Genomic DNA, 13038 nt, shown 5'->3' with positions numbered 1-13038 from the left:
TTTCTTCACTCAACGGGTTGTGAATCTTTGGAATTCTCTGCCCTTGAGGGCTGCTAATGCTGAGTCTTTGAGTATATTCAAGGCTGAGATAGATAGATTTTTGGACTCTAGGGGAATCAAGGGATATAGAGATCGGGTGCGAAAGTGGAGTTGAGGTCGATGATCAGCCATGCTCTTATTGAATGGCAGAGCAGGCTCAAGGGACCATATGGCCTACTCCTGCTCCTATTTCTTATGTTCTTAATCCAGGTCATCTTGTGAGGGGCTTCAGCAAGGAGACATGCTGGCCATGAAGCACATTCTTCCTCCAGGTACTCAGTGGTATTCATGGGATTGGGTGTAATATACTAGCATGGATTGAGGATTGTTTAACGGACAGAAAACAGAGTAGGAATACAGGTCATTTTCAGGTTGGCAGGCTGTAACTAGTGGGGTCAGTGCTCGGGCCTCAGCTATTCACAATCTACATCAATGATTTGGATGAGAGGACCAAATGTAATATATCCAAGTTTGCTGATGATACAAAGTTGGGTGGGAATGTAAGTTGTGAAGAGGATGCAAGAAGGCTTCAAGGGGATATAGACAAGCTAAGTGAGTGGGTAAGAACATGGCAAATGGAATATAATGTGGAGAAATGTGAAGTTATCCACTTTGGTAGGAAAAATAGAAAGGTACAGTATTATTTAAATGGTGATAGATTGGGAAATGTTGATGTAGAAAGGGACCTGGGTGTCCTTGTACACCAGTCACTGAAAACAAACATGCAGGTGCAGCAAGCAGTTAGGAAGGCAAATGGTATCTTGGCCTTTATTGCAAGAGGATTTGAGTACAGGAGTAAGGATGCCTTAGTACAGTTATACAGGGCCTTGGTGAGACCACACCTGGAGTATTGTGTACAGTTTTGGTCTCCTTACCTAAGAAAGGATAAACTTGCCATAGAGGGAGTGCAGCGAAGGTTCACCAGACTGATTTCTGGGATGGCAGGACTGTCTTATGAGGAGAGATTGGGACGACTAGGCCTGTATTCTCTAGAGTTTAGAAGAATGAGAGGTGATCTCATTGAAACATACAAAATTCTTACAGGGCTTGACAGGGTAGATGCAGGGAGGATGTTTCCCCTGGCTGGGGAGTCTAGAACCAGGAGTCACAGTCTCAGAATAAGGGGTCGGCCATTTAGGACTGAGATGAGGATAAATTTCTTCACTCAGAGGGTGGTGAATCTTTGGAATTTTCTACCCCAGAGGGCTGTGGAGACTCAGTCGTTGAGTATATTCAAGACCGAGATCGATAGATTTTTGAATATTAAGGGAATCAAGGGGTATGGACATAGCTCAGGAAAGTGGAGATGAGGTAGAAGATCAGCCATGATCCTATTGAATGGTGGAGCTGGCTCGAAGGGCCAAATGGCCTACTCCTGCTCCTATTTCTTATGTTCTTATGATAGGTCAGTAGAGGATAATTGTTACTCCAGTGTACTCAGTAATAGGTCAGCGTGATGGAACACTCTTCACCTGCCTGAATGGGTACAGCTCCAACAACACTCAAGAAGCTCGACACCATCCAGGACAAAACAACCGCTTGATCGGCATCCCATCCACCACCTTAAACGTCCACTCCCTCCACCATTGGCGTACCGTGGCTGCAGTGTGTACCATCTACAAGGTGCACCGCAGCAACTCCCCAAGGCTTCATCGACAGTACCTCCCAAACCCGCGACCTCTCCCACCTAGAAGGACAAGGGCAGCAAGTGCATGGGAACACCACCAGCTTCAAGTTCCCCTCCAAGTCACACACCAGCCTGACTTGGTAAAATATCGCCATTCCTTCAGTATCGCTGGGCCAAAATCCTGGAACTCCCTACCCAACAGCACTATGGGCGTACCTTCACCACACAGAGAGCAGCGGTTCAAGAAGGCAGCTCACCACCACATTCTCTGGGGCAATTCGGGATGAGCAATAAATGCTGGCCTTGTCAGTGATGGCCACATCCCATGAATGAATAAATAAAATAAAACCAGGTGTAGGCTCATTCTTCCCCCAGGGTACTCGGTGATAGGCCAGTGGAGGTTGGAGCTCTCCCTCCCTGTAGCTGCTTACCCATTTTACCACAAATTTACTTCCTGAAAAATCTGCTGTTTAACTTCCATGTTACACCAGCGTCTGTGGTCAGCAGCAACTGCTGCTGTTATAATCACAGAAACAGAAATCACAGAAACCTCACAGTGCAGATAGAGGCCATTTCGGCCCATCGAGCCTGCACCGACACATATCCCACCCGATCCCCGTAACCCCTACACCAACACATATCCCAGTAACCCCACGTATTTAATCCCCCTAACACTAAGGGTCAATTTATCATAGCCAATCAACCTAACCCGCACATCTTTGGACTGTGGGAGGAAACCGGAGCACCCGGAGGAAACCCACGCAAACACGGGGAGAATGTGCAAACTCCACACAGACAGTCGCCCGAGGCCGGATTCGAACCCGGGTCCCTGGCGCTGTGAGGCAACAGTGCTAACCACTATGCTTCTGCTGCAAAAGTGGAACTAAAATACAGATCATTTTTTTTTAAAAAGCTGGTGTATAAATTCCATTCCATGCATTTTAATGTTCACAGGGGAGTGAGTATATAATCATATACTAGTACAGGCTCAAAATGACATTTTTCAAGAAAATGGAAGCCCTTAAAAAAAACAAAAAACAAAACGAACAATTTATATAATCAATAGTTTATCTGGATAAATTAATTTAGATCTTGATTTTAACAGACCTCTAATTAACAACTTACATCATTTAAAAAAATGAATGACTGATGAGTTCATCCTTTCCATTGATCTGCTTACAGGGACTCCCCGATGGTTAGGCTGGTTAAGTTGCTGAGGCATACAGGTTAAGAAAGTCCTGGATATGATTGCTGGTCTGGACTGTGAACCCAACTGGTTTGCTCCGATTTGCCTAAACACCTTGGGTTAGGGATAGGGTTGCCAACTTTGGTTGAATATATTCCTGGATGTTTCATCACATGACCTCCTGTGTCCAATTGCCCTGCACCCACCATTGATCTACCAACACGTCCATCTTCATGGCACACCGCCTTCCCATGTCAATTGGGAAGCGAAAGGACTCTTCATTATCCAATTGGATGATCCTCAACTTCAATCAAAAGCCCTTTTTTCCTCATCAAATTTTTTTTATAACTAATAAGCAGAAGTGTTGAAAGAAAATGAAAAATACTCCACAATTTTTTTAATATCCCAATGATTTTTCTCCAGGATTGCTCTCCGCAGTGCCCTGGAGATCAAACTTCAGTATCTAGGGATTTCAAGACAATCCTGGAAGGTTGACAATCCTAGTTAGGGAGGGGAAAACCAGCAAAGGTTCTCTGCTCTGATCACTGTTCAGTAAAACCTCTGGAAGTGTGTTTGTGTGCCCTAGCCCTGAACTCACATCTTTCTCTAGTTTCTCACCTATGTCCCCTCGTGCCCTCGCCAAGCTCATCTTGTCCATGAGACCTACCTCCTGCTCCCTCGACCCTATTCCCACTAAACTGCTGACCACCCAACTTTCTTTTCTGGCTCATGTTAGCTGACATTGTTAACGGTTCTCTCTCCTCCGGTACTCTCCTCCTCTCCTTCAAATCTGCTGTCATCACCCCTCTCCTCAAAAAACCAAGCCTTGACCCTTCCGTCCTTGCAAACTATCACCTCATCTTCAACCTCTCAAGTCCTGAACGTGCTGTTGCCTCCCAAATCCGTGCCCATCTTTCCTGGAACTCCATGTTTGAATCACTCCATTCAGGTTTCTGCTCCTATCAGTACCGAAACGGCTCTTATCAAAGCCACAAATGACATCCTATGCGACTGTGACAAAGGTAAACTATCCCTCCTTGTCCTTCTCAAACTGTCTGCAGCCTTTGACAAGGTTGACCACATCATCCTCCTTCAATGGCTCTCCACCGCCGTCCAGCTGCGTGGGACTGCACTCGCCTGGTTCCATTCTTATCTATCCAGTTATAGCTAGAGAATCACCTGCAATGGCTTCTCTTCCTGACCCCGCACCATTACCTCTGGTCCCCCAGGGATCTATCCTTGATCCCCTCCTATTTCTCATCTACATGCTGCCCCTTGGCGACGTCATCCAAAAACACGTCAGTTTCCACATGTACACTGATGGCACCCTGCCCTACCTCACCACCACCTCTCCCTAACCCTCCACTGTCTCTAAATTGTCAGACTGCTTGTCCGACATTCAGTACTGGATGAGCAGAAATTTCCCCCAACTAAATATTGGGAAAACCAAAGCCATTGTCTTCAGCCCCTGCCACAAACTCTGTTCGCTAGCCACTGACTCCATCCTTCTCTCTGGCAACTATCTGAGGCTGAACCAGACTGTACGCAACCTTGGTGTCATATTTGACCCTGAGTTGAGCTTCTGACCACATGTCTGCGGCCATAACTAAGACCGCCTATTTCCACCACCGTAACATCACCTGACTCCGCCCCTGTCTCAGCTCATCTGCTGTTGAAACCCTCATCCATGCCTTTGTTACCTCTAGACTTGACTATTCCAATGCACTCCTGGCCGGCCTCCCATGTTCTACCTCCGTAAGCTTGAGGTCATCCAAAACATTGCTGCCTATGTCCTAACTCGCACCAAGTCCCGTTCACTCATCACCCCTGTGCTCGCAGACCTACATTGGCTCCCAGTTTAGCAGTGCCTTGATTTTAACATTTTCATCCTTTTTTCAAATCTCTCCATGGCCTCTCCCCTCCCTATCTATGTAATCTCCCCCAACCCCACGTGTTTCTGTGCTCCTCCAATTCTGGCCTCTTGAGCATCCCTGATTTTAATCACTGCACTATTGGCGGCTGTGGCTTCAGCTGCCAAGGCCCTAAGTTCTGGAATTCCCTCCCTAAACCTCTCTGCCTCTCTTTACTCCTTGAAGACGCTTCTTAAAACCTACCTTTTTGTCATCTGCCCTACTAAGTCCTTATGTGGCTTGATGTCAAATTTAGTTTGAAAATGCTCCTGTGAAGCACCTTGGGATGTTTTACTATGTTACTACGTTAAAGGCACTATATAAATACAAGTTGTTGTTGTGTGGGCATTGCATGAGGACAGGATTAGGTTTGGATGTGATGCTCCTGTGGTCAAGTAAGCTGCTGGCACTCAGTTTCACGGCTCACACATGGATAATTATCATTTTGCGAAGTACTAGTGGGTACCAAGTGCATCCCAGGAAGACAGAAAAGAAGAACTTTCATTTATACAGTGGTTTTCATTTCTTAACAGTTCCCCAAGCCCTTAACAGCCAATTAATTACTTCGGAGGTGTATTTACTGTTGTTTTTACGGCAACTGTGACAACCACTTTGTGAATAGTCCTACAAACAGCAGTGAAATGAATAACCAGTTAATCTGTTTTTGGTGCTGGTTGAAGGGTAAATGTTACAAGAACAGCAGGAGAGCCCTCCTTCAAGAGGTGTCATAGCATCTTTTACATCCCACTGAAGAAGCAGATGGGGCCTCGGTTTAATGTTTCACTCAAGAGATGGTACCTCTAACAATGCAGCAGTTTTTCAGTGTTGCACTGAAATGTCAGCTCAGAATATGTGCCCAAGTCCTGGAGTGGGACTTTAACCCACAACTCAGAAGCAAGTGTGCTAGCACTGAGCCAAGCTGACACTCAGAAGGAGTTACCATTTTCAGGACAGGAGGGAAGGGGAGAAAATTGACAAGAAAATAAAAACTGTTGACAGATTAATTCCGGTGTAAACCTACACATTTCTGAGTTAGTGGCAATGCAAATGAATGTCTCAGTTCCACCAGCATGTTACATTTCTCCAGTTTACTCAAACTAAGTTGACAGGATTGGATATTATTATACTTTTGGGTTTTTAATGCAGTCATCTGTTGTGTCAATAATTTAATATCAATTCCTATATGTGGACTTTGTCCCCTACAATCAGTACCTTTTCTATATTCTGTCTTCCTGGAGGTGGAGACACAAGGCATTAATAATTATCCTGAGCAGGAATCTGGTTACTGAATTTAACATAGTCTCATGCTACACTGCCAAACTCTTTTCAAAATGGCAAACTGAATAGCCAAGGCTCGTAGGCTACATAGAGGACGAGGGCTGTATTTGGGACATGTGCACACTCAATCTCACACTACTGTTTCATTCACACTAAGTACTGAATCTTGTGGGAATTCTCTCACATGGTTCCACTCCTTCCCACAGTGAGAGTGAAATACTAATATAAGTGTGTGTGTATATGTATATGCATGTGTACATGTATGTGTGTATATATATATTTGTGTGTCCATCCATTAAACATGTCCCATCTTTGCAGCTCAAACTGACTACAGCTCAACATTACCAGACACATGCAGCTATCCTCCATGACTGATTTATAGCTTCTAGTCATTACAAATAAAAACACTTGAATTTATCTTATGCCTTTCACATCCTCAGGACATCTCTAAGCAGTTCACAACCAATAAATTACTTTTGAAGTGACTGACAAGTTATAAAAACTAATCATACAAATTTGTTTATTAAAAAAACCTGACGTGTGGATTTTGAGTGAAGACAGAATTGGACTTGCCTTGATGTCTGTCGTAGTTCATCAGTTACTCAGACATGCTGACAAAATTTGAATCAGAGTATATCACTGTAATGCAGAAGTGTCACTTCCTCATTTGTATCATCATGGCAAAATAATACTGCCTGTAATCCACAAGAATAAAGTCCATGCTTCTTCAAGTGGGATTTCATTGTATATGGTAGCCTTAACTAAACACTACAATCAACTGAAATGATTTTGGATTGGAGTATAAAACAATATGTTAAGTGAATTTGATTTGATCAGAGCTCATTCTAAATGGGTTTGTGCATGTACTAGTGAAACCTGGATAGGACATACCTGATATCAGTGTTATCCTGATTGAAGGATCCCTTCCTGTTATCTTCCATTATATAAAAGTCTTCATCCAAGCACAGCATTTACTGGTGGATATGTTCCATGTTTATTGGGATTCAGGTGTAATTTGCTCATTCTTGCTATCACATAGCTGTTGAAGAATATCTCAGAATAAAACTTAGCAACTTTCTTATTCTTGAAAATGTGCCTGCACTCACACACGCAATTTATAATAAAATGGAGTTAATTTTCTTTTCAAATTTACCATAAGATTCCTGGCTGATTTCCAAGGTTTAGCTGTAGAAATAGGCCATGGCTCCCAGCACCACATACTGGGCCAGTGCTTTCAATGTCAGTATGGGGGAGGAGGTGCTAGGACCTGAGGCTAGTTGACAAGATTTGCTTTCATGGCCCATGAAAACAATGTAGTTTATACTTGCGTTTTAAAAATTATTTTTAGGATGAATCTTGCACAATAAATTTGACAATAGGGCAGTTGTGGAGCCTTTCTGTGGAATATTCCATCAATGCTATGCTTTATTTTTCACACTGTACCTTACTTATTACTTGTGATATCAGCTGGACCTGTATTCTTTTCAGGTATTACAGGAAATCTGAACTTCACTTTTACAGTCCCTCCTGACGAGACCAGCAGCCTTTCTAAAACAACTGTAAGCATACATCAAAGGTTAAACAGTTTAATACAAGTCCAAGCTAATCTAAAATGTTGGAACTTTTTTTTTGTAGGTGTTGTAACAATTTTTCATGGATTTTGCAACAAATCTGTCGTTCAGCATTTATGCTAAGTGTCAGTTCTCCACTGGGCTATTTACATACTGTCTTAAAAATTCTACAAGTGGGGATTTGTAAAGCTTAGTACAAATTTTGTAAGAAATTAAATATAAATCTGTATGGATATCGTGGAGAACTTGTGCGCTGGTTTTATCATCGCAATTTGCCCAAAATCGGCCAAACCAGCACAAAGATCATAGAATCTTAAACGTAAATTACGTTCAGTGCAACTCGAGTTTCTGCGATCTTTTACACTAGTTTAAAAAACACCACGCTAGAAGCAGGCCCCACCCACAAAATTGGCCATGCGTCCAGATGGATTAATTACCATTGCGAGTTTCCACTAATTGCGCTCATTTGCAGGCCTTCGAGGAGGTTCTAAAAATTAAGCTGTTTTAGGCGCAAGGACACTAATAGACACGTTTTAAAAGCTTTTGAATATAATTTTTAAAAAATGTACTAAGAAGCTGACCGCTGTACACCAAATATAACTAGCAAATGGCATTGTATTGTTTTTAAAGTTATTTTCAGTTATTTAAAATCGGGTTACTCACAGATGGTGGACTAGACACTCTGATTAAAATGCTTATTTTTTGTGATAAACCCATTTCCAGCTGTATTAATCAAACTGCACCAAGTTACCACTCTTAAATATACCAGGGAATATTTTATAAAGCAAAGTTTCAAAAGAAAAATTTTGTTCTAAAATGCTGCCCGATTGCGCTATTTCATGACAGGTTTTGTATTTGACGATATGCAAATGAGTTTAAGTGGAACCTTAGAAAAAGAAACACTTCTCAAAACTAGCACAATTGTGAGCGCAATTTGCACCCGAATTGCCAATTGCGCCCAAAGCGGAAACTCTACCCCCATATTTAAATATTTGCTGTACTGTGAGAAGCTAGAACAAGGAATGCAGGCTGCTCCACCATCTAGATCTTTCAAATGTCACCTTCTTTGTTGTGGAAGGTATTGAAATTTACTACTATTACTGAGACCACATTCTAGCTGTGCCAGGTGTGAATGAATTGTTCCCTCCCACCTCACTTGGACTGTTTGAAGGGGTAGGGGTAACGGGGAGATTTATAGGTCCATCGAAAGCTATGGAAAAGTCTTCAGTCCAGGTGGATGTTCTGTGTCAATGTCGGGATGTGGAACCCACCACCTTACCACACTCTGGGCATGAAATTCATCTTGTAATGAAAAATTGGGAGAAAACTAATTTTTTTCATCATTAATGACCCACTAATGAAATCATGGGGACATGCAGCTTTGAAAAATGTAATTTCTGAGAATACAATATTAGCACCGTGTCTAATTACAGAGCAAAACAGCCATTCTCTGTTTAATAGAGGAATATCACCCTTCTTGTCTGTAAACACTCATTTCCTAGTCAGGTCTGCTGGACTTTGTATTTGTACTTCCTCATTTAAATCAACAAAGAAAGATTTGAAAATTGGGGCAGTTTTCATTTGAACAGAGGACGTTAAGAGGAGATTTGACTGCAGAGATGGGATAGAATAGATAGAAACAGACTCTTTCAGTGATTAAGGGGTCTAGAATAAGGGTCCATTAGATAGAACATTAAATGTAAGTGAATTAGGACAAAGAGCATGGGAAACTTTTTTACACCGAGGGTTGAGAGGCTGTGGAATGCATAACTAGAGTTAGTGATTGAAGAATTTTTGGGCCGTCACATCCATTTATTTTCAATGATAATAGTACAGTCAATGGACCCTGAGCAATCCTATCCAAATCCACACAGAGTGGGAAGATTCCTCTGGCTTTTATTTGTTGTGAAACCATAACATCTGTGTAAAGGCGGCGTTTGCTAAAATAGCAAACAGAGGAAATCCACCTCCATGATGGAGGTATGTAACACAAACAACATCTGGAGCAGAGGGTGATTTACAAAGGTGGATTGGTTTGGTTTGGAGCTTATATATGCTGAAGTGGTACCCAAACTTGACTCAAGGCTGTGTTCGGCTCTGTAACTTACTTCTGCCATCCATCAGATTACATATAATCTAAACTACAGGACAAGGATGTTTAAGTAAAGAATCTCTTTAGATAAAGGGAAACAGTAAATAAAGTGGATTCATTTCAAGCAAGTGCTTTTTAACCACCAGTAAAGTGAAATCTTTCTTTCTATTGTAGGATCGAAATGGAGCAAATGTGACCCCTCAAGTTTGGGTTGGTGTTGGCTTGACGATTCTTATTTGTCTCACTGGAATAGCTATATTCATCTTCTTGAAGAAAAGTAAGTGATGAGCTTAGTTATTCTGATTTACTGCAGCGTACAGTTTCGGCTCTTGGATTATGATAAACCATCTCAACTTGGGATATTAATAACAATTGGAATTAAAAAAATCGCACATCTGACTGAAATGCTTAACTGATACCACAGCATTCTGCAAAGAATGTGCGCGCAATACAGTGTTGTATGCTACAGCAATTCTCACCGAATTATGGCTACATTTGGCCAATGCTTAACATTAGTGCTGGGCATACAGAAGACTAGGAGTTAGTTATTGGTTGGATCGGTTGTGTGGCTGATTACATTTCTAACTTTGTGTCTTTCTTCCCCTCATCTTACTTTCTGCTCTAAAGTATCCCCTACCCTTTCAACGATTCACCAACTCTCCCTCTCCTGCCCTAGTTACAGGGTAGGGCCGACTAGTGACTAACAAATGAAATCTTCTCATGGAGAATGAGGGAATGTGGTGATATTAAATGAGTACTCAGTTTTCACAGAAGTGTGTGGAAGTGGAAATTAAAGAATTTAAGAGGAGGAGGCAGACCAATTAAGTGAGATAACTATAAATAGTGGAAATAGTACTAAAAAAATTGGAGCAACTTCAAGTGAGAGAGGTACCAGACCCTGAAGGCATGCATCCCAGAATGCTCAGGGAGTCAAAGAGCAAATAGTAGCAGCTGAACCACAATCTTTCAATATTTTGGGATATGGAAGTTGTGCCAGTGGACTGGAGGGTTGCCAATGAAGCACCTCTCACTTCTGTTCAAGAGGGATAAACCAATCATCCTCAAATCAGAAGTGGGTAAGCTCTATAGAGATCATAATACAAGAAAAAGAACACTCGCTTAAGAAGGACCGCCAGCAAGTTGTGTCTAACAAATTTAACAGAATTATTGAAATATACTAAGCATTTAATAGTTTTTTAAAAATTTTAGTAAAATATGTATTAAAAAAACACCCTAATGACAGGTGGGAGATAGATTTGAATTAGATTAAGCTGGTGCTCCCAAGGCACACCACGGAACTCATTCTTAAGGAAACCCTTCCCAGACCCTACAAAGTCCAGCCGTAGCAATTTTATTGAATGTTTCCATTGTATCTGTTCTATTGGTTTCAGTCAAGAATACTTGGTCAACTACACTTCTGTTTCAGAATAAAGGATAAAACTCATTCAAAAAGGTAAAGGGAGTGTGCAACACCAAATAAAATAGCTTCCAAAAATGGAAGCGGTAGACATGTTTGAGTGACTCATTGTAATATTTCCTGCCCTTTTGACATTCCTTTCTCAATGTGTATTTTTGTCTTTTTAGTGAAAAAATTCACAAAAGATAACAGGTAAGAATTTCTATTTTGAAACACTTTTTTAAAGCAAACTTCAATTACATTCCTACACTATATCCATTAACCATTTGTTTGTATCCACAGTGCAAATAGCATTATTGGAATGCACACATGCCAAGCGGTGGAAGAAAATGTATATAACATCGAATAACTGAACTACTTTTTACAATGGGCAATAGGATTAACTAATTGGAATGCGCTTGACTTTAAAATGTTGCATACTATGTAGCCTGACACTAGTTGTTTAAACTAGAATATTGAAATATACTAAGCATTGAGTAATTATTTGTAAATTACTAGATTTAATTGTGAACTTCATTATATTAAATATGTATTTGCCCCTCATGATGTTTAATTTAACAGTGCAAAAAGTGCTTGTAAACCAGAAATCTTCAGATAACATGGTGGATATCTTCATGTTAGCATTGATGTTTCAACACCATCTCACTTTTTAAATCAAATTCTCCCCTTTTGACTCCCTCTCATGCCAAAGCCTGTCCAAGTATCATTCAATTTGCTTCCAGTCCTCTACTGGTGCAGTGCTGTAACCTACCACTAGGAGGTACAACATGATGAGCTGAGGGTGATTCACCACCTTTCCTTGTAGAGAAATGCCCGACCGTTGAAGGAATCTCCTCCACCCCCATAGCATGGCAAAGACTGGTAATTTGGCACATGGGGAATTGAGAGTATATGCCAGTATTTAGTGACTATGACACATTACACTGGTACACAAGCAGACTGGTCCATACTGACAATAATATTCTCCCTTTAAAATGAACTCGCATGAATGGCAGTCACTGTAAATTTCCCTAACAGAAAATTAAAAATCTTTCTAACCGTTGCAGAGTATGAATTGTTACACCAGCCTCAGTTTAAAATTGTATTTATTTTGACCACCTTTGTTTAAAAATGTATTTGTTAAATCTGTATATTAGTGTTCTGCCCTTGGAACCTTTTGTTTAATATGTGTATTTGTATTGTGGAATGCCGCTTTAGAAAAGATAAAAAAATCCCAAGAAGTTAAACACAAATCAATCCCAGAAAAAAATACAAATATATCTTTGAAAGCTTAAGAAAATGAAAGATAGAGTCAGATCTGAAATGTTTCCGGGAGTGAATGTGAAGAATCAAGTACAGACGCAAAAAAACCAGATTAACTGGTCATTCATTCACTGGCTCTTTCTGAAACGTTGCTGTGCGCAAATTGACTGCTGCATTTGCCCACAAACTAGTGACTGCACTTCAGTTGTAGAGCACTGTATAAATGCAAGTTTGTTTGCTTTTTCTTTTACCCTTTCCCAAGAAATCTTAATTTTTGACCTAAATATAAATGTGGGTGACATTCCCTAAATTCAAATATAAGATAAAATGTAGAAACAGTCTCCATGACAAAAACTATTTCTAAGTACTGTGTAAGCATACACACACACATACAGAATGATCAGTCTGATTGGATCGTGCTGAATTGATGCACCCCATCTCATTGCAGTGTCCTGGTGTCCGACTGCCAAAGTTATGACAAAGGGTATTTTTCCTCCCTTTCACCTCCAATGTGCCATTGAGATTCCCATATCCTGCACTTGCGAGACAAACAGAATTTTGTCTCAATAGGCTTGTGTGTATTATATACCCAGATTAAAAATGGAGAACCAAAGATGCTCCATCCAGGAATATAGGAACATAAGGAATTAGAATAGGTCATCAGCCCCTAGGGCCT

At 41.1% G+C, this 13038-nt stretch overlaps 1 protein-coding gene across 4 annotated transcripts in view; it reads left to right on the top strand.

Moving 5' to 3' along the window:
• LOC147113969 (hepatitis A virus cellular receptor 2 homolog) overlaps positions 1-11659 on the top strand; it is a 32619-nt gene extending 20960 nt beyond the window's left edge. For all 4 annotated transcript variants that reach the window (XM_085995426.1, XM_085995428.1, XM_085995429.1 and 1 more), the window contains 4 exons: positions 7529-7599; positions 9878-9980; positions 11288-11312; positions 11403-11659. In XM_085995426.1, the coding sequence (XP_085851552.1) occupies positions 7529-7599; positions 9878-9980; positions 11288-11312; positions 11403-11469 (266 nt within the window). In that variant the 3' untranslated portion in view covers positions 11470-11659. The remainder of the gene's footprint in view (positions 1-7528; positions 7600-9877; positions 9981-11287; positions 11313-11402) is intronic.
• Positions 11660-13038: the final 1379 nt, after the last annotated feature.

Source organism: Somniosus microcephalus, chromosome 8, assembly GCF_052327205.1.
Source record: "Somniosus microcephalus isolate GS21.2 chromosome 8, FLI_Smic_1.0, whole genome shotgun sequence".
NCBI lineage: Eukaryota > Metazoa > Chordata > Chondrichthyes > Squaliformes > Somniosidae > Somniosus > Somniosus microcephalus.
This window is presented reverse-complemented; position numbering and strand designations above follow the sequence as displayed.